This window comes from Protopterus annectens, chromosome 17.part0 (genome assembly GCF_019279795.1).
Source record: "Protopterus annectens isolate FY-2018-M chromosome 17.part0, PAN1.0, whole genome shotgun sequence".
NCBI classification, from domain to species: domain Eukaryota; kingdom Metazoa; phylum Chordata; order Ceratodontiformes; family Protopteridae; genus Protopterus; species Protopterus annectens.
The window spans coordinates 733,181,287-733,204,148 of NC_056751.1; the positions used below are offsets into that span (position 1 = coordinate 733,181,287).

A 22,862-nucleotide genomic window follows, 5' to 3' on the forward strand; every position below is an offset into this window, starting at 1 on the left:
TGGGTAAACATTCCTTGCAGTGTGGTTTTGATGCTGTGCAGGCCTCCTCCAGGGTGGCTGCCACTGGTTCTGTTCTTCGTAGGCACGCCTGGCTGAGAGATCAGAATTTAGCTGAGCATGTTAAGACGAGGATTTTGGATGCTCCTTTACAGTCTGATGTGTTGTTTGGTTCGCCTGTGGAAGCAGTTTTGAAGAAAATGGAGGACAAGGCTAAGTCTATGCAAACTGTTAAAGATTTTTTGCAGGTGCAGCCTCCGACGTTTAGTAGAAATTGGCCTACTAAGGGATGGACTTATCCTGCTTATGATTCCCAGTCTAGGGGTAGGTCTAGGCGTGGTAGGGGCAGAGCTCAGGGTTCTTTTAGGCCTAGGGCGGGAGTTCCCCTGCTCAGACTTCTGGTGAGGGCAGGGGTCAGTCCTTTCGTAAGCAAACCCAATGACCTGCCTTTTCAGCTGCCAGCACGTTCTGGCAGCACCTTTGGGAGGAAGGCTGTCTCTTTTCAAAGAAAATTGGGATTTAATTACCCAAGACAGATGGGTTCTGGATATTATTCACCACGGTTACAGGTTTTATTTCCATACCTTGCCTCCTTTCAAAGGCATGCCAGACATTCCTCCTCTTCAAAGAACAGAGGCGCAAATTTCTCTGTTGCTCCAAATAGGGGCCATTCAGTCAGTTCCTGTGCCGGAAAGGGGCCTAGGATTTTATTCTCGCCTGTTCCTAGTACCAAAGAAGGGGAACACGTGGAGACCAATTCTGGATTTATCTATCCTCAACACTTATCTGGACATTCCCAAGTTCAAAATGTTGACGTTACAACAGCTTTTACCTCTGCTGGGCAAAGATCACTGGATGGTAACTTTAGATCTCAAGGAAGCTTACCTTCATGTGCCAATAAGACTAAGTTGCAGGAAGTATCTGCGTTTCGAGCTGGAATTCTCATTATCAGTTCTCTGCATTGCCCTTTGGCTTATCTACTGCCCAGAGTATTCACAAAGGTTCTGGCTCCAGTGATAGCTTACTTCAGGCTAAAAGGAATCCAAATCTATCCTTACTTGGACGACTGCCTGATTCTGGCTCAAGAAAAAGATCTTCTACAGCATCTGGATTATGTCATAGCAGTGCTAAGATGCCTAGGGTATTCTGTGAACGAAATAAAGTCCAGTCTAGTACCCTCTCAAGACATGTGCTTTCTGGGTGTGAGACTGAATACAGCAGCCCAGATGGCCTTTTAACCCCGGACAAACAAAAGAATCTTTCCAGTTACTTCCATCATCTATCTCTTCAGTCCGGGCTGACTGCAAGGACAGTCCTTCAAGCCTTAGGGTTCATGGCATCTTGTATTCTGGTACTTCCCAATGCCAAACTGCATATGAGGAAGTTACAATGGTATCTCAAAATCTGTGGACACAGCACTGCCAGGATTTGGACACTGTCATTCAAATAATACCTTGCATTCAAAAGGAATTTTTGTGGTGGGCTCAGGAATGTCACCTAAACAAGGGACTCTCTGTGACCCGGCCAGAGGCAAGTCAGATTCTAACGACAGATGCCTCAGATATTGCTTGGGGAGCTCATCTAAATGGAAAGTGGATACAAGACAAGTGGCCTGCCAGACTACAGCATCTACATATCAACATGAAAGAGATGTTAGCAGTTCAGTTTGCATTAATTGCTTTCAAGGAGTTACTTCTTCCAGGGCAGGTGTTGATTCTAACAGACAACACAACTGTCATGTGGTACATCAACAAACAAGGGGAACACATTCTTACCCATTGTGCAGACAAGCAATGATTTTATGGGAGACAGTCTGCAACTAACTCTTCAGGCAAGGTTTCTGCCGGAGCACAGAACTCCTTAGCAGATGTATTAAGCAGACAAATCATGGATCCCCACGAGTGGAAACTGGATCTTCATGTATTTCAAAATTGACAGTGTCATGGGAACTCCAGACATAGATCTGTTCGCTTCTCCACTAAACCACCAGCTGCCAAAGTTTTGCACAAAGGATTTCATCACACAGCTTGGAAAGTGGATGCTCTTTCTTTCAGTTGGAAAAATCTTCATGTGTATGCCTTTCCACCTCTGCCTCTTCTTCCAAAGGTGCTTCTAAAGGTCGAGACAAGCCAAGGATGATTTTAATAGCTCCAGATTGGCCTCGGCAGCACTGGTACCCATTACTGAGGAGTCTGGTAAGGAAGCCTCCATGGCCTTTACCCTTGATTCCACACCTGTTGTCTCAGAGGGACGGTCATCTGCTCAATGTCAAGCTTCACTCTCTACATCTAACAGCCTGGCATATTCTGTTTTGAAAGATAGCAGGTCTCAGCTTCCTCAACAAGTTTTAAATGTGATTATGGAAGCCAGAAGACCTAGTACAAGGAAAGTGTACGCGGAAAAAGGGAAGAGATTTCTGTTTTGGAGTGCAGCAAACAATTTGGAGATTACTGAGCCAAATTTGAGTGTGGCTCTTCAATATCTTACTGAGTTACTGGACAGAGGTTTGTCTTTCTCTTCCATTAAGATTCATGCTGCAGCAATTTCAGCTCACTATGATTGTGACCCACCATTGTTTTCGCATCCTTTGTTCAAGCAATTTCTTAGAGGGGCAAAGAATATAAGACCCCCACGTAGAGCTCCTACTCCTGCTTGGGATCTCAATTTTGTGTTGGAGAAACTTACTCTACAACCTTTTGAGCCTACTGCTGAATTGAAATACTTGTCATGGAAGACTGCTTTTTTGTTGGCCATTACTTCTGCAAGAAGGGTTTCTGAGTTGCAGGCCCTTATGGCAGTGGAGCCTTTTTTGATTTTTCATAAGGATAGGGTATCTTTTAATCCTTCCTTTATGCCTAAGGTGGTTTCTAGTGTGGCTTTAAACCAAACTATTCATTTGCCTACCTTTTATGCAAATCCCCAAAATAAAGGGGAAAAGATTTTGCACACTTTAGATGTACACAGGCTCTTGCGTTATTATTTGAGCAGGACTAAGGATTTTAGGCAGTCTCAGCAGTTGTTTGTTTCTTTTGCTTTGAGTTCAAAGGGCAAGCCTGTGTCAAAACAAACTATTTCTAGGTGGATTGGGTGTTGCATTTTTGTTATTCCCATCATGGCAAGGAGATTCCAGCTGGGATTAGGCCTCATTCCACTAGGGCTACTGCCACTTCCACAGCATTTCTAAGGGGGGTGGCAACTAAGGATATTTTGGAGGCAGCTACTTGGAGTTCAGTGCATACTTTCTCTAAGCATTATCACCTTCCTCTCTACTCTAAGTCTAGGGCTGGTTTTGCCACAGCTATTTTGCAAGGCATGTTGTCAGTTCCTGCTTCCTTATGATTTGCCAGCCTCCCTTACCTCTGCTTTGGGATTCTACCCAATAGTTAGGACTGCAGCAATGTGGAATGAAGAACATAGTACAGTTTTGTACCTACCATAAATGTAGATGTTCGAGGATCCACATTGCTGCAGTCCCTCCTTCCCCTCTGTGTTTAGGGGTGGTTGTGTAGGTGAGGTTATATTCTGCTGATTGTGTATATATTGTATATATATATATTTTTTGGTGCAGGTATTTTGGGAGTTTTTTGGTTTTTGGCCTTATCTTTTCAGGGTCTTCTGACATCTGGGGCAAGAAAAGACTGAGGATATGACGTCGGTCATGCGCATTAGTACCCTGACCGCGCCCTGACCGACGTCAGCCATATACTTTGGTATTCGGGCCGACTGGACAGCGGACTACCCAATAGTTAGGACTGCAGCAATGTGGATCCTCGAACATCTACATTTATGGTAGGTACAAAACTGTACTTTTTCACAAAATGTCTGGCTCTGACAGTTGTCTTTTACGGACAAAGAAATATTCATATTTACCCATACTTAGATGACTGCTTTATTCAGGCAGACAGCCAGGAAAAGCTGCTCAAGCACCTGGCCTTTGTAAAGACCCTGCTAACCTCTGTAGGGTACACAGTCAACGAAAAGAAATCCAAACAGGTGCCCACCCAAAGGATAATCTTCCTGGGAGCAAATCTGGACATGGCATACCTTACACCAGAGAAACAAATTTTCTTGACAGCCTACTTCTCTCAACTAGCTACCAGGCCCCAGCTATCTGCAAGGAAGATCTTGCAAGCTCTGGGGTTCATGGCATCTTGCGTACTACTCATTCCATATGCCAGACTGCATATGAGGAAACGTCAGTGGTACCTTAAGAGCCTTTGGTGTCAACACTCTCAAGACCTGGAAACTCTTCTACCTATAATTCCTTGCCTCAGAAAGGAATTTCTTTGGTGGGCAACAGCATTCTCCCACAACAAGGGACTGCCCTTCTCCCCACCCCCAGCTGCCCAGACCCTCACCACAGGCACATCAGATTGCGTCTGGGGTGCACACCTGGAGCCCACATCAAATCCCTCTGCACATCAGTCAAAAAGAGATGATGACTGTGCAGCATGCCTCGATAGCTTTCAAACCCCTTCTCTCTCCAGTTGTTCTCCTGATCAAAACAAATGACAGCACTGTGGTGTGGTACATCAACAAGTAGGGATGAACTCACTCCTACCCTCTATGCAGGCTGGCTATGACACTTTGGCTCACAGCCTCTTCCATGCAGCTACACCTGTTAGCACAATTCCTACCAGGCTCTCTCAACTCTCTGGCAAACCAATTAAGCAGAAACTTTCTGGACCCACACGAGTGGCAACTCAACAGAAGTACCTTCACCCTAATAACTCAGAAATGGGGAACCCTGAAGATCGATCTCTTTGCCTCCCACACCAACCATCAGCAAAGCAAATTCTGCACCCGGGAGCATCACTGCATGGCTTGGAAAGTGGATGCCCTGTTCTTCCCGTGGGTCAATCCTCATCAGTCTGTGCCTTTCCTCCCCTACCTCTCATCCCCAGGGTACTGCTCAGAATAAGGGAGGACAAACCAAGGGCAACAACACTAGTGCCCCTTGCTGCACAGCCTGTCCCTGTTGCCTCCATGGCATCTTCCTCAGATTCCAAACCTCCTGACGCAGAGGGAAGGGGAATTCATGCATCCCCAATTCCAGACATTCATTTTGGCAGCTTGGCTTATTCCCTAACCAATCTGCCATCCTCAGTAAACAGGTTCTAGATGTTATCCATGAGGCCAGACGTACTAGCACCAGAAAGTCTTATGCAGATAAATGGAAAAGGTTCTGCACCTGGATCCAGGCTAAGGGAGCCAATATGGCACAGCCCTCCATCCCTCTCATCCTGGATTACTTAGCTGACCTACTACATAGTCATCTCTCTTTCTCCTGTATAAAAAAATCATGCCTCTGCTAGTTCTGCTCATTTTCCCCACTGAACAGCCCACTTTCTCACACTCTTTGATCAAACAGTTCCTCAGAGGGGCTAGCAACTTGAGACCCCCCCCCCCGAAGGGCACCAACACCAGCTTGGGACCTTAACTTTGTCTTGGAAAAGCTCACCCTGCTGCCTTCCAAACCAGCTTCCTCTGCAGAGCTAACATTTCTCTCCTGGAAGACTGCATTCCTTCTGGCTATCACTTCAGCCAGAAGAGTCTCTGAGCTGCAAGCACTCATGGCTGTGGAACCCATCATCACCTTCCATAGAGACAGGGTATCCCTCAGAAATAACCCATCCTTCATTCCCAAGGTGGTGTCCATTGTGGCTCTCAACCAATCCATTCATTTGCCCACTTTCTTTCCTAGTCCCCAGAACAAGGGGGAAAGGATTCTTCACTCTCTAGATGTACACAGACAGCTCAGATTCTATTTGGACAGGACTAAATCCTTCAGAAAGTCTGATCAATTGCTGGTTAGCTTTGCTACAGGGGCAGAAGACAAAGCTATTGCCAAGCAAACCATTTCCAAATGGATAGCACACTGCATCCATTTCTGCTACACTCCACCATAGCAGCCTCCACCTCTGCAGCTTTCCTCAGAGGAGTCCCTATCAGGGACATCCTGGAGGCTGCCACCTGGACATCTGTTCACACTTTTACCAAGCATTACCACTTGCCTCTCTTCTCCAAATCCAGGGCAGGGTTTGCCTCTGCAGTCTTGCAAGGCATACTAGCTGGCCCCTAGTTTTCTTGACTGCCTCCACCCATTTCCTCAGCTTTGGAAATCTACCCAAATGTGATGACTGCAGCAGTAAAGAACAGTACAGTTGTGTACACTTACCATAAATGTAGATGTTCGAGTGTGTTCGCTGTTGCAGTCCTGGTTTCCCTCCCTCCATCCCCCTTTATTCTCTTTCTCCTTTTATTTCCATTCTTCCTTGTTGTTCTCCTTTCCTTACAAGGGACATGTTGGTATTTATTTTCCACTGGTGGGGTTCTTCCACCAGAACCTGGCCTCCTACATTGGGGGCTTCTGACAGGTTAGGGTAAGAAAAACTGATGTAATGGCATCAGCTGCCTTACTTTATACTACTGACGACCTGACATCAGTCCTCAAGTTACAGTAACCGACACAGAAAATCTAAGTCTCTGGTATTCGGGCCGGCCGAGGGCTACCCTGGCAGGGATAACCCAAATGTGATGACTGCAACAGTGAATACACTCAAACATCTACATTTATGGTAAGTTTCCACAACTGTACTTTTCTGCTCATCATGACCCTGTGTAGGGAAAACATTGCGACCCAAAATGGTTTTATTAAGCATTCCTTAAAGGAGTACTGCTTCTCTACCCACCTTTGGAGATGCCCAGCTCTGTGGGAATTGAACTTTGTGGTTGCCCATCCTTTGTTTGAGCCACCCTGAATGCACCCAATCTCATCTGATGTCAGAAGCTAAGCAGGGTTGGGTCTGGTAAGTACTTGGATGGGGTTCCGCTTGGGAATATCAAGTGCTGTAGACTTCCTTGCATCCTGTCTCCTACAAGGCTGTTGAGAGGAGATCTATGCCTGGTATTGTCAGACCTTACTCTCTTCCTGCTTGCATATCCACAAAACAAACAGCACCAGAATTACCCATTCTAAGGAATTAAACTTTGCCTGTGATGTAAATAGGACATGCTGGAGAGACAGGTTTGTATTCTAGAGACTACCCCTTCTATGGAACAGGCTCCCCATCCATGTGAAGCAGAGTTCTTCCCTAACCCAATTCAAGTGTAACTTAACTTGGACAATTGAATTGTGAGCAGGAAATTCATTCTTGGTTTGGCACCTGTCTCTGATGTCCGCAAACAAGCCTGTAAATGGTTCATCTCCCAAGCCCCTGCTTACACCTGTCAAGGGTACTAGAACTTCTCAGAGATTTGGGATGCATGGCTAGACTTAAAAAGGCCCTTGTGATCATTAGCCTAGTACACACCTATGAACTGGTTTGGTAATATTGATTGTGTCTTACAAAATGCGTTTTTCTGGCCATTGTCTCTGCTTACAGAATCTTGGAGCTGCAGGCTTTTGTATGGCGGGAAGAAAAGAAGCAAAAGGTAAAGTCAGATTTTTCTGATTTAGTGACAACCTCTTGGAGATGTTCAGTTCTAAGTACTTTACATGATTCTACAGCATTTCCTCAGTTCTTTAAGAGCCCTAGACTCTATTGACCAGTGCAGTGAAGGTATCTAGCAAGGGCCTTCACTGTCACCCTTTAGCACTTATTCCACTTTGGGGTTTGTGTTGCTGGAAAGGGCTTACATAATCCTCTGGTAAAAAGAGGGCTTGTTGGCTTCTTCATCTGGCCATTCACAGACTTGTTTTATTTCTTTTTTTTCTGAGAAGCTTTCAGCCAGGTTTGGTTTGGAACATTTTTGTAAGCAGTGCTGTCTATGGCCAAGAACACTGCGTCTGTTGGACCACATAAAATACCAAGCTACTACATAAATTATCTGCCACAAAACAGGCTTCATGATGGATGAATGGAGGACAGTAAAGTTTGTCTTTCCCTTACAAAAAGGGGGCACTTCAGTGCACTTGGTAATTGTAAACCCATAAGACAAACCAGTCTCTTCTGTAGGGTTGTGGAAATGCTCATTACAGAATTAATAAACAAGGATATAGGTAACATGACCCATTTTGGATTTGTTAAGGGTAGGTCCTGCCTACTTAACTTGGTTGAATTTTTCAAAAAAGTTAGTGAAGCCATGACTGAGGACAAAACGGTGCATACTGTATATATAGACCTCTCAAAGGCATTCAGCACCATTCTGCACTCTGTTGTAGATAAACTCTCCCAGCTAAATGCAACTCGTTGGATAGCAAGTTGGCTCACAAATTGAACCTAGGAACTTAAGGCCGGCAACTCTGTCTCCTCCAAAAGGCCTGTCGTTAGTGGTATACCCAAGAGTTTAGTCATTGGGCAACTCCTATGTAGCATTTGTTTCTTGGAATTCACAGCTAATGATAGTGTTTACAGTTGACCAGATTTGCAGATGACTGCAAACTTGGTGCGATCATAAACTTTCCAGAGGACTTCAGGATACTGTCAAGAGGGCTTGTCCTGAATAAGTAGCTGGTGTCAAAACCATGGACTAAAATTAAATGCCAAGAAGTGTGTAGTGATATTTTTCAGCAAGCATGACTCCGCTTATAATGTGTCACGTTGACAACACTCCCCAGAAAATCGATACCGTAGTTTGGGATCGGAAAACCTGTCAGCAATGAGCTATGCTCTGATCACTGCATGTGTAGTATTGTAAGGAAGTCCATTTTTTATTGCAAAGCTTATTTATAAAGGTATTGTGTTCGATCTACGGATATAATTGTTCCATTGTACTCTGCACTCGGTAAGCTGATTGTGGAGTATAGTGCCCATTTTGCTATGTACCTGTCCAAACTGGGACCACTACACTTTGTCACAAACAAAATCAGGGGCCTAAACTGTGAAAACTATGTAGACCATCTTAAAGTTTTGTCCCTCTTCTCAGTGTCATACAGGCTACTTAGAAACGATCTCTGCATCATGTATAGAGTTTCAGCAGACCCTATTCTGTCAGATCTATTGCAAATTTACAAGCCCAATGGAGGTTTAAAAATCTGCTCAAGGATTTCCATCTGTTTTGCAAAATGAACATGCTGGAGGGGGGTGGGTTTGCATCCCAGAGCTACCACTTTTGTGAAACTGTCTTACACTGCACATAAAGCACACAGTACTTCTGTTATTGTATTCACACATATATTGCACAAATGGATGAGTAACCATAAATTCTTCTCTTGTTTAATACCCCTGTACCCTTATGGATAGGGGAGTCATGCAAGTATCCCTACATATCCTTGTTTGAGCCATATCTGTAAGCATCCCTACATATCCTTGTTTGGGGCATGTCTGGTTTATTTTTATGCAAAGTGTAGAGGCTAATACCTGCTATGAAGATCTAAGGCTAGACATCTTAAGATGTTCACAGATCAGTAGTATAGTAAGTACCTGTGGCCATATTATGGTCTATTGTTTGAGCGTGCCTAGCAAGTGGATATATAAGCAGTGTTTAAAGTGGGAGGTAACCCAGAATTCTCGATCCTACAGCACCATCTGTCACTTCTCAGATCAAATTTCTCATAACTGTTTATTTACAATAATTCCTGAGCATGAGAGGTGCCATCATTTATTGGACTTGTTTTTCTATAGCCAGGCTGAATTTCTTGCTTTGTAGTTTTGATGTACATGTGTTGCTTGGTATTTCATATCCTTTTGGCTCCTTCTTGATCTGGTAGGAAGTTATCATTATTAATGTGTTTATAAAAGCAGTGCAATGACAGTTATGTCCCTGCTTTTTAGCTGTGCAGTGTTTAAGGACTTAGATCTGGTGCTTTTATTCCTTGTTCCTTAGTTTTGCGTTTTCATTTTTTAACAGAATTGTTGGCAAGTTACAACGATGAGGATATTTACTTATTTGACTCTAGCCATAGTGATGGTGCTGAGTTTACCCAGCGTTACAAAGGACATCGAAACAATGCTACAGGTAAGAAAGGAAATCTAATTTTCACTCCTTCCTAAGAGGTGGTCATTCTGGTTTAAACAGGTATGTATAATTTGCAGACTGTTTTAGTAGTCATTGGTATAAATTGTGTCTAGATGAAATAAGTACAACTCTGTATGTGATGGAAGCTGTGAAATTATTCTGAGCAGTAGATGTGCTTAATGCATCCATGTTTGCAGTCACATGCAGCATTCTATCCATCCGCAACTCCTTTTTCCCCATTTTGCACATGGAGTTTGAGTGTCACTTCAACAGTGGCAATCATCTAGAGCCAAGCTGTAGCAGTATTGCGGTAATTCTTTAACACCACTCACTCGCAGGCACACTCACACCTATGCCCAATTTAGTGTGTCCAATCCACCTTTTGCATGTCTTTGGGATGTGGGAGGAAACGGGAGCACCTGGAGGAAACTCTCAGAGGGAGGACATGCAAACTCCACACAGAGGCACCCAGGCTGAGAATCGGACCAGGGAACCTCTTGCTGTGAGGCAACAGCACCATCCACTGTGCCACCCCCTGTTGTATAAAACCAAGAGCTTTTGGTCAGCTCTTTAGGTGCATCCTTTAGTAATGGTAATGCCCTAGAATGTGTTTGTATGTTCATAAAATGTGTAAAATATACTTGGTCAACTAGAATATAAATATATCTACTACAATTTAAGCATTTCATAAATCTTTTATTGTAAAAACACAACCGTGTGAGTTTGTGCTTTTCTTTAGTTTGTCAGAAATTCTTTATTTTTTGCCTTTATATTTGTCTCTCACATACACAGTGACAAAACAACATATGAGAATCAGAACCTTAACAGTGAAGGAAAAGTGTACATGTATGTTTACCAAAAAAAAAAAAAAAAGATGCTTTTTTGGCTTCATGTCCAGCATTAATTTTGGCAGAAAATTGGTGAATTAAATTTGAGACCTGTGTAGGGCATTTGAAGAGAGCTTTGAGGGGAAGAAACTGTGTAGCAGCTGTAGTAATGTCTTACAGAGCTACTTATCTGATTGTGCAGGAGGTGTGGGTACGTAACTGACTGTGCAGGAGGTGTGGGTACGTAACTGACTGTGCAGGAGGTGTGGGTACGTAACTGACTGTGCAGGAGGTGTGGGTACATAAGTGACTGTGCAGGAGGTGTGGGTACTTAAGTGACTGTGCAGGAGGTGTGGGTACTTAAGTGACTGTGCAGGATGTGTGGGTACTTAAGTGACTGTGCAGGAGGTGTGGGTACTGAAGTGACTGTGCAGGAGGTGTGGGTACTTAAGTGATTGTGCAGGAGGTGTGGGTACATAAGTGACTGTGCAGGAGGTGTGGGTACTTATGTGATTGGAGGTGGACACATGTTGCAGCAGTGGGTTGAGTAGAAGTTATGTGCTCTTTTCTTAAGCATTGCCTGTGTAGCTTAACTGTTAATTTGTTTGGTGATGATGGATTCTGTATTTGTGGAATTTAAACTGTTAGTAGCTCAGAAGATACATGCAGTTTAACTACATATGTCCATTATTTGAGCACTGCTGCAGTAGCCTAGGCTAAATGAGGTTATGTCTTGCACAGGATGCAACACTCTTTGGGAGAAGAAATCCTTCCACATCTATTTTTTGACAGAAACGTGACTTTGTGAAATATATTCAAGGTAGTAAAAAAAAGCATACATTAGCTTACGTAAGGCAAATATTGCATCACATAGTTTCCAAGAAAATGCATTCCATAAAGTTTTTTGACAAGGTAATACAAGTTGTAATCTACACCATGTAGTTTACATGTCAAGCTGAGTTGACAAAATATAGTAATAGTTTATCTAAGCTTATATTGATAGATGTAAGTACATTTTGGTGTAGAAAATCCAGTGATAAACAAGGGTGGGACATCTTCAGTACTTAATACAATAGATATTACAACTGTGAGTGTATGCAGATAATTGAGGAGTATATGTGTGTATTTACAGATGGTTGGTGTGCGTATGGGATACAGAGAGACTAATCTAAGAATGTCCTAACAGTGGGTGCTTAGTTGGATGAATCTCAATGTAAAAGGGGGAGAGAAGGCTGGACGATCAGGGTTAGCCTGGAGACATGAACAGAGCCAAGTGTCATTAAGGTGATTTTTAAGTAATTTTTTGAATTTGTTTGGGTTGGCAGTGACTCTAATGGAGGGAGGTAGTTAATTCCAGGCTTTGGCTACATGGAAGGAATATAGAGAGTCTCCAGCAGTATTTGCTGTATTTCACTTGTAGCAATGCTTTGTTTGCAGAGCGAAGAGATTGTTGGTTAGAGTATGGATGTAATATGTCCAGGAGAGCAGGGTTTTCTCAGGCTGATCGAATAGTTTGTAGGCTATGGTGAGTTGATAAGTAAGGAGTTGAGGTAGTTCTAGCCAGGAGAGTTTTCTAAGGTTAAGGCAGTGGTGAGTTTTGTATGGGGAACCTGTGGCAAAATTTGCTATTTTTTGTTGTAGCATGTTTCCAATTTTTCTCTGTCAGACTTTTTTTAGGTTTGTGAAAATTGGTGTGGCGTAAAGGAAAGTTCATAGTAGATGGGTCCTAGCAATAGCTTCTGTATAGGTGTCTGTTAGGAAATTTATATTTCTGTATAGGCTTCCCATTTTTTTGTGAACTTTAATAGTTTGTGATATATGCAAGTCAAATCTCAGCCTGTTGTCTATTAGCACTCCTAGCAGTCTTGTTTTAGCTTCATGGCAGGTTATTGTATTGTCCTTAGCTGTAATATAGAAGTCGGGTGGAATTTTTGAGGATCTGGCAGGCTGAAATGTCATGAGCCTAGTGTTCTAGGGTTGAGTGTGATCACCACATTTCAGTGAAGGACTTTAGAGGTATGTTATGGAGTTGCTGTAAGGCTGATGCTGCACGTGTAATAGTGGAGTCATCACCGTATTGAATTGTGATGGCGAGGGGGTAGCATTACTAAGGTTGTTGGTAAAAATACCAAACAGTAGGGGACCACGAATGGACCCTTGTTAAACACCTAGAGCAACAGCGAGAAGAGGCGAGAGATATTGTTTCCATTTTGCTGCCTGCTGACCTCCTGTTGGGTTATTTTGGAACCATCTGAGGCTGGAGGGGTTGAGTTTTAGGGTTGAGAGAGTAGTTAATGTATTATGATCGACATTGTCAAAAGTTTTTGTCGTATCTAGGAAAACAGATGCTACCAGTTTTCCATCATTTCTGTATTGGTTTATGGTGTTGTGATAGGGTCTGAAGCCATGTTGGGATTTGGCTAGTAGATTGTTATAAGATATTGCAGAAGCTGGGAATGTATACAACTTCCCAGGATTTTTATAGTGGGGATAATAGGATGGCTGTTCATCTGTAATTTGTGAGTTCTGTTGATTTTCCACCTTTTCATGGCATGTATGTGGAAAACTCTTTTTTTTTTTTTTATGAGATACCTTTTTACAAACTTGCTGTCACTGTTATCTGGGTTTCAGCTTCATGATCTGATGCCATTTTCATTTGTTCTTCAACTGGTGGGTCTTGCATCTGACTAGGCTCAATTTACCAGTCTCTCGGATCCAACTCTCAAGCTCCTCCCTTTACCCATAATGCCTCAGTCACACTGCAGTACCCCAGATCTCATTTGCTGCCTTATCCCTACAGACGTGGATCCTTCTCACAGAGCTTTGAGGTGTATTTTTCAGTTACAGTGAGTGCAGTTTCTTTGCATTTTTTCCTATAGTCTTAACTGTTCTGATCACTTCTTCCTCCCTTACCATAGTTTTTAGAGTATCTATAGCATTAGGGTAATAAATTCTATTTTCTCCTGTTTTTCTATCTAGGCTATCTCTTGGTATCAATTTTCTTCTCTTTTTCCTCTTTTCTTTTCTCCCTACTCTTTAGGGGGTAACTCCTTTACCCTACCATTGTTGGTAGTGTATCCAAAAAAAAAATCCTTTCCTCCCTACTATGATTTTATTTATTTGTATTTATGGCTGATAAACCCACTGGGTTTAAAGAGTTCACTTCCTGTGGCACAAGATCCCTAATTCTGATGCCCATAGAGAATGGAGTCCCTCTATTGTCTGGCTGCTTCACTCATAAACACCGACTGTTCTATATATGCTGGATTCAATTTTAGGGCCCTTATCGACTGATATAACAAACTAGTCCTAAACAGCTTTCTACCATCTTCCTCCTCCTCCTGTTCTGTTTCAGGGGATCAAACCCTTGCAAAAACACTTGAGGCTTCTTCAGATACAAAGGAATCAAGAACGCGGCCTCCAACCCACTCTCCAAAGTCAACCTCTACTTTAGCTCCTCCTACCAAAGTTCAGAAGAAATCCGATCTGACATTTACCCAGTCTGTCTCCAAGTACCTGGTCTACAAGGTTCTCTCTGAAGCCTTACCCATTCTAAGTCTCCAAGGACCCGGTCCACAGTGTTTTCTGAAGAGCTTCTCTCCTTGGACTCCTCCAGTCTTCCTTCCTACAAGAGACCTCGAGGAAAAAGTCTTGGTCCAATCTGTTGCTTCTTCCATCAGGTCGTCCAGGAGCCTTTCTGAAGCTAAAGTGCATAAGATAAAGTTTCTCAGAGCTCAGATTTCAGATCTGTGAGCCCCTGTTCTGTTTCCCACACTGTGATTTCTCCTTGTCCGACCTGACCAGCGATTTCAGGGCCTTTGGATCCAAGAACCCTGAGACTGTCAGCATTGGATCCACAGACAGTTTTGATTCTGACTACTTTCCTGACTTGTTCAATGTCAATTCCCTTGGACCAGGATGAGTCTTCGGCTCCAGGTCCGGAGACTTGGTTCAACTTCGAGGTTGCTGGAGCTGTCCTGCCTGTCAGGGCTTTGGCTTTGCACAGCTTGGTTCTGACTCCTGTTTGAGGCAGGGATCCTGGCAGGGTCGTGGCATGGTGGCATCTAGAGCTTCAATGCCAGTGCAGCCAGCTAGGGCTTCTCCCGTTCCTTCTGCTTTTGAAGTGGTTGAAAGGGTCTTATCTTATCTCAGAGACACAGCTACTCTCTTTTCTTTGGATCTTTTAGTCGTGCTGCAATTGGGTCCAAGCTCTGATCCTTTCAGACCTATCCCACAGAAACAACTGGCTCTATCAAGCATCCAGACAGTCCCCCTCGAAAAATTTCCCATCTCTTCAGACCATCCCACTGAGGAGGTTCCCAGTAAGAGAAACATGCAAGAGACATACTCCCCTCAGGAGTGTCTCACCAAAGACACTGACTTTGATGAAGGTCGGGGGTCCCCTAGGTCTGTACCAGATGAGGTCTCCTTCTGAGACATCTTACAGATCTTCAGGCAGTGAGGTAGATGGTCCATCAATTCCCGTTCCCTGGAGGAGTCAAGTGTTCCTGAAAGCTTTTGGGTCTGACCCATCATTTCTTGAGCGAGTCCCCCAGCTGATAAACTTATAGATATAGTCACTCACCAGACATGGAAGGAACCGGATACTGTAGAATCCATCCCCCATTGTCCTGATAAATTCCATGTCACCCCCTTGAGGACGGGCCTCACTGGAGCAATGGGGTCCCCGTTGATGCCGTGGTTGCTGTGGCAGCCACAAAGAAGAAGCTGGCAGAGCTGAGGTCCTCTATCCATCCCCCCAACAGAGAGTCCAGACTTTGGACAGATTTAGGAGGTGCATTTATGCCTCAGCGACCTTTTGCCTTATGGTCTCTGAACCACTTGGCACATTTCGTTAGGCTGCAATGAGATTTGACTAAAGAGCTTTCCAAATCCCTTGAGTTCAGGTCTGTGGAAGACTGTAAGGAGTTTTTTTCACAGCTGGCCACTCTTCTATCCATTTCTAATGGATCCATCAGGTTAATTTCCCTTGCTGCTGTGAGGATACCTCACGGGTGGTGGGTTTAAGCATAGCCTTTAAGATGTGCCTGGATGCGCTTGTGTGACTTTGTAGAGCCCTTCAGGTTTTCATCAGTGCTGCTTTTGTTCGATCATCCTTGTTTAGTCCCACTGTTAAGAAATCATTTCCCTGGAGTTAACAGGATGGAAAGACCTTGTCTGCCTTGAGAGTCTATTTTTCTACTCCTCAGAGATCCTTTTCCAGGAATCGGCGAGGAAGTAAGAAAAAAAAGTGGTTCAATATCTCCCCCAGAGGCAGAGGGGGAAGTTCTAATGGAAGATAAAGCCTGCAAAATCAGGGTTTCTGAGATTCCTTTTTGGATAAACCCTTTCAGCACTCCTGAAAGGTTGCCCAACTGCTCGTCTTTCGAGGCAGTCTGGGAATGCTTGTCTCTGCACCTAGATGCTTGGGCATCAATCACAAACGATACTTGGGTTCAGAAAAATCATATGCAGAGGTTATTTCATACCATTTTCACAAATTTCCCCAAACAAAAGCAAAAGGTTCTTCAATGTTCCACCCAGTCAGAGGGAGGCAGTAGCTCTAGAAAGGAGGTCCCACCCATCCAGAAAGGATTCAGAACCTACTCAAGGTTCTTTTTAGTGCCAGAGAAAACAGAGAACCTGTGACCAATTCTGGACCTCAGCAAACTGAATCAAGTTGTAAAAAAGTTAAAAGTTCTGAATGGTCACTGTTTAGTCTATTGTGCTGTTTCTGCGAAAGGACGACTGAATATGCTGCATCAGTCTTCATGATGTATACTGTCATATCAAGGTGAGCAGATGCTCCAGAAAATATCTGCATGTTTGGCTGGATGCTAGTCGGTACCAGTTCAAAGCCCTGCTCTTTGGTCTGTCCACAGCCCCCCGGGGTGTTTATCAAATGTATGGCAGTGGTAGCAGGTCACTTGAGACTGCTAGGATTCAGTGTTTGCATACCTAGACGACTGGCTGTTCACCACCCCAACCACTCACCACTCCAACCAGGCATCTCATCGAGAAATCCAGGGACTTCTTGCTGCAGCTATATCAATCCCTAGGCATCTCAATCAACCTCTGTAAGTCACATCTTCAACCCATTCAAAGCCTGGAGTTTGTAGGTGCTCAATTGGATACAGTCTATTAGATAGCCTCCCTTTCACCTCTCAGACTACAAGCCATCAGTGTCAACTGGAGCAAGTTCTCACACAGCCAGACTTGTTCTTCAGACCTTAGGGCCAAAAACAGCAACCATAACCTTGGTTCCTGTGGCCCATTTTTGTGTGGGCATTCTTTAGTGGAATCTAGCTGTTCAGTGGTCAATTCTTCACCACCCCTTTTCACCAAACTCACATGAGTATGCAAAGACCACCTTTGTTGGTGGATTCTGTTGGATGAAGTTTCCCAAGGCCACCCACTTGATGATCTTCGTGTTTCACTGTTGCAGTCATTACATTTGGGTTATCTGATTGCAGTAGCCCTCAGTCGGCCTGATTAACAAAGTCTTGGGTCCTGCATCGGTTGCTATCCCTTCTTCCATGATGTCAGGTCGTCAGGGGTATAAAACATGCAGCCGATGCCATTACATCAGTCTTTCTTGCCGTGCGGTGCCCGAAGCAGAAGCAGTTCGCAAGTGCCAGTCGGCCGACTCCTGAAATTTTCATTTTCGAGTTTCAGAACTGAAGTCTTCAACTAAAGCTAAGTACCGCGTTGGGGAAACGTTTTCTTGCTTCTTACCGATGTCAGTAAAAGTTAATAATTGCATTACTTGTGGAAAACAAATGCCTCTCAAAGATTTTCATTTGTACTGTATTCCTTGCCTAGGCCCTGACCACGACGTACCTTGCTGTCGTCGTATATATTCGCCTCTAAATATTTTGGTTCTCTGTTTAATTATCCAGAAATGTCGTCGGTTAGCCATCCAACTACCAGGATTCAAAAAAAACGCAAAGATAAAGACAGAGACAGGCAGCCGAGGACCAGAACTGCCGACTACGCTTCTCCTAAGCCAATCACCAGTTCACCGGTACTCCGTGAGGCACTTTCGCAGCCCCTGATACCCACTACTTCTGATTCGCAGGCCTCTACTGAGGCCCATTCGGAGTCCGGTATGCTTCAACTGTTGAACCTGCGTATGTCTCTACCTTGGATGGGTCCGGAGGCGCTGTGCAGGCACTGGCTTCTGAGGGTGTATTCAGGCCTATGGACTTGCATATTAAATCAACGCCTTCTTCTTCATTTAGGCCTAAATCTCGAGCCATGTCTAAGAAACTGATGCCCAAGCCGCATTCTCAGGCCTCTATGCCTAAAAAACTAATGATAAGAATGGCTGAAGACCTTATAACTCTAATCAGGGGAAGACGACCTCCCCCCTTCTAAGAGACCTAGGACTGAAGTTGTTTATGAATCTTCTGACCAGGATTCTGAATTTTCTGATTCTTTTGATGATTTGGATTTACCCTTATCTACTTATGAGGATTCTGATGCAGAGGACTCTCTTCCCTCTGCTTCCCCTCCAGAATATTTTTCTTTTGGTGAAATCTTACATACTGTAAGGGATCATTTCCACTGGGAAAGCCAGGATTTTTCTGATTCAAAAAGAGGCTTAAGGATTTCTTACTCCTGCCTCAGCATAGGCCTTTAGCTATACCTCCTGTACTAGATATTGTTGATGCCTTTTCGGAATCTAGTTTAGACCCTGATTCTTTGCCTCCTGCTCCCAGAAAACATGACAGATATTACAGGGTTCCTGATTCACACACGTTCCTTTTTAAAAATCCTATTGCAGATCCAGAGACTGTTTCACAGGGACCCAAGGGCATTAAGGCTTCTACTGCTAAAAATCCTACCCCTTCTGATAGAGACTCCAGGGCGCTGGATAGATGGGGGGTAAGAAGGTTTACACTTCTGCAACCTTGGCCATTAGGGATTTAAACTGCCAGTTTCATATGTTAAAGTATCAAAAACATGTTATTGGATTGCTTAAACAGAAAATGATGTTGATTCCTGACTGTGCTGAAAATAAAGAATTACAGGATTTAATGCATTCTGCTGAACAGGTTGGAAAACATACTTTGCAATATGGATTTGATTCATTAGAGGCCTGTTGCAGGGCTGCTGTTACTGGGTCTGTGCTCAGAAGTCATGCTTGGCAATCTGGCCTTTGTTCAAAGGGTGCTGACTTGTCTGGGGTACACCATAAATGAAAAGGAATCACACCTGGTGCCCTGTCAACAAATTATATTCCTGAGAGCAAGCTTGACTACAACTTCCCACGTGGCTTTCCTCACGCCAGAGAAACGGATTCATTTGATAACCTACTTCAAACAAGTGGCCACAAAAACCCAGTTATCTGCAAGGCAAATACTGCAAGCCTTGGGGTTCATGGCCGCCTGCATTCTTCTAATTCCATATGCAAGGCTGCATATGAGGAAACTACATTGGTATCTCAAAAGCCTATGGTGTCAACATTCACAGGATCTAGAAGGAAGGATTCCTGTCATACCTTGCCTACGCCTAGAGTTCCTTTGGTGGGCAGAGGCCTGCCACCAAAGCAGGGGACTACCATTCACACTGCCCCCTGCCACCCAAACCTTAACAACAGACGCATCAGGCTATGCATGGGGGGCTCACCTGGCAGGGACGTGCATTCAGGGCAAATGGAACCCAAGTCAAATGCACCTGCACATAAATCAAAAGGAAATGTTAGCTGTACAGAATGCTCTGACAGCCTTCAAGGGCCACATTCTTCCAGGACAACTAAAGGTAAAGACGGACAACACCACTGTCATGTGGTACATAAACAAGCAGGGGGGTACATATTCTTACCCCCACTGTAGACTAGCCATGGCACTGTGGAACACAGCCTTGAGCTACCAAGTGAATCTACAAGCTCAATTCCTGCCAGGAAAACTAACTACACTGGCAGATGGACTAAGCAGAAACCTCATGGACCCACACGAGTGGAAACTGGAACCAAGGATCTGAAGTAGTTAACTTAATTTGATCAGCAACCTGTGGGTATCGGATCCGATTCGGATCTGAGCCGGCAGCTTTCCTAGCTAAAAGATCCGAGCTCCATGCTCCTCCCCTACCCATAACGCCCTGCCACCTCCCTCTAACCCTCAGATCTCGTTTGCCGTGGCTTCTGTAAGCTTCTTAGAACGAGCTCCGAGCGTGGTATTGTGAGTTTAGGATTTTATATATACTTTTCTGTCAAATTTTCTCTGTCTTTGTGTGTGTGAACTCCCTTAGCTTTTGTGGGTAGTTTTAAAACTTTTTGGTTAGTTAGTTATTCCCCTCCCCCCTCTGCATGTGTGAAGGTGTGTACACTTTCTTTCTAAATATGTCTGAAGGCCCAAAAGCTGTGATGTGAAGTTGTTCTATCTCGCCATTTTGTTCTTACACGTGGGTTCGGAGCTGATTCCTCAGCTCCGAGTCGGCCGCTTTTCAAGCTCAAACTCTCAGAGAAGCTCAAGACCTAGTGTATATCCCATGATGCTCTACTGTAAACCCCCAGATCTAGTTTGCCGCTGCAACGGATCTACAGCTTGTCGGAGGAAGCTCGGGCCAGTGACTAAATTTTCTATATTTAAAGAGGGTATTTAGTAAACTTTCTATCTTTATATTGTTAAAATAGATGTGGAATTACTATAGAATTAGTGTTAGTCAGTTCGAGTTGATTTAGTAAATTTTTGAAGTGTTTTTTCTCTTAAAGATCTTCTAGGCCTTTCTTACCTGTTTGGGCGTGACAGGGCTGTGTCAGCTCTTGTGTGTGTGAGCGCTTCTTTTTTGTGTCACTTTAAAGAACTTAGAAATATATATCCTGTAGAGTGCATAGTTAGTAGCTATAATAATTAATATTAAGATACTTAGATAACTTGGTGTGTAGTTATATTTTTGGCTTAATATTGAGATTCAGGGATCTGAATTTATATTGTACAATATGTCAGAAAAGCAAAAGTCTGGATTTAAAAGGTGTGAGTGTGTCAAAAAATGTCTGTTACAGACGACCACTGCATCTGCGTGTACTGTTTGGGTTCTGTTCATTTGCAGGAGGAGTGCTCTATCTGCCACTCCTTTAGCGCCAGGGTTCTTTTGGAAAGGCGCAGGAAGCTGGTGGATAGGGGACCCCTGAAGCCTGAATTTCAAGCTACGTTGGACAAGGCCGACCTTTCTTTCAAGGCTTCGAAGGGGTCGAAGTCGTCTAAAGGGTCCTCGGAGCCCAAGTCATCGGCTCTGAGCTCTTCTGGTATGGTTCGTTCATCTGCTCCACAGCCCTTGGAGCCGTGTATCGATCCTTTACCTCGGAGCCCAGTTGTGGATCCGATATTGGAGGCTCCTCAGTCTCCAATTCTTCAATCGGTACCGTCTTCGGCTCCTTCGACCCATCCCCTCGACCCATTCTTCGAGGCTATCTGATGTGGACCTGGATCGAGTGGTTAAGAGGTTGTTAGAGAACCTGGCCCTGGCCAAAATGCTTTCCGCTTCGAGCCACTTGGCTTCGAAGCCTGAAATTCCAGCCCTACTTTCTTCTCCTCCGCCGAAGCCAATTGAACTCTCGGAGCCGGGGCAGACAGAACCGATGTTTGATCCACCTCCCTCTGCTCCATCGACCTTGATCTCCTCGGTTCCGACCGGGGAGTCTCGGGGCCGACAGTCCCTCGCTGGCTCCGGGGTGGAGTGTTGGACCGATACTTCGGTTCCAACCCTTCCCCTCGGGGCTTCGGCACAGGTGGCTTCGGCTCCGTCCTCTGGATTGGAGCGGGGGGTCTTGGCTCGGGGAGGGCTGCCGGCCTCTTCAGAGCCGACACTTCTCGGACCGGGATTCTGGTGCCTTTGATGCCATGAGGAAGGTCATGTCGGTCATGTCTGCTAAGACCACTACCTCCTCGGATCTTTCTTCCCCTCCCCCTAAAGGGCCTCATTCTACCTCTTCCCCACAGGTCCTTACCAAGCGTCGAGACCCAGGGCCTCAGGTATCCCCATTGGGCGGCCCCTCCTCTACAGGGACTTCACCGGACGCTCCCACCGATGAAGTACCTAGGAAGAGACTGTGCAAGAGGAGGTACTTGGATTCCCCACAGGAATCCCTGACATCGGATACCGACTTGGAGGAATCAGAAGGGTCCCCAATATCCCCCTCAGAGGATGTCTCATTTGCAGACATATTGGAGATCTTAAGCCAGAGGGGTGATTGGCAGACCCTTGCCCCTACTGAGGATGAGTCTGTACTTCCTGAAGGCCTTTGGGTCTCAACCATCCACCTCCTGGGTTACCCCACCTTTCGATGAACTGATGGATCTGGTTGCTCGAAGGGCGTGGGAGTCACCTGATTCAGTGGAACCGGTCCCTCGGAGGCCCAACAAGTTCATTACTTCCCCTGCTGACAAGGCCTTTCTTACCAAGGGAGTCCCGGTTGATGCCATGGTGGTGGCGGCAGCCACCAAGAAAGAGATGTCGGAAACCTCTTCTTCTGTCCATCCTCCTAATAGGGATTCTAGGATGATGGACAGGTATGGGGAACACATATTTAGTTCTGCAGCATTTTCCATGAGATCGCTCAACTACCTGACCCATTTTACCCACCTTCAACGTGCTCTCCTTAAAGAGCTGGGAGATACTCTACAGGGTAACACAGCAGTTTCTGAAAAGGTGACTGCACAACTCAACACCCTCAATTCTATAGTCAACTCATCCATGCGACTCATTTCTTATGCTGCCAATGGATCGAGTAGGGCAGCAGGCTCAGCAATAGCTCTTCGGAGACCGTCCTGGATGCGCCTTTGCTCCTTTGTGGAAGCCTTCAAATCTTCCTTCGTCAATACCCCATTCAGTGGTTCTGCCTTGTTCGGGCCTAAAGTCAAGGAGACACTTACTAGGTGTGAACAAGAAGGAAAGACTCTTGTCTGCTGTAGGAATCCGTTTTTCCACTCCAATTAGACAGTACCCAAAAGGGCAATAAAGTGGGAAAATGGGGTTCCGAAAACCCCAAGGAGCTTTCCAAAACACACCTACGGATACCCCCTGTATCTGTATCCCTGCAGAGGAGGGGGTAAAAATGGAAGACGCCATCCAAATGGCAGAGGGGGTCCACAAAACCAGGGCAACAGGGAGCAGTTCTCTGGTAAGCCCTATCAG

The 22,862-nt window shown here is 44.8% G+C and overlaps 1 protein-coding gene across 1 annotated transcript in view; it reads left to right on the forward strand.

The window, feature by feature from the left end:
* DCAF8 (DDB1 and CUL4 associated factor 8) overlaps nt 1-22,862 on the forward strand; it is a 1,751,511-nt gene that overhangs the window by 1,266,075 nt on the left and 462,574 nt on the right. The window contains exon 10 of the mRNA XM_044059248.1: nt 9,790-9,897. Within this exon, the coding sequence (XP_043915183.1) occupies nt 9,790-9,897 (108 nt within the window). The remainder of the gene's footprint in view (nt 1-9,789; nt 9,898-22,862) is intronic.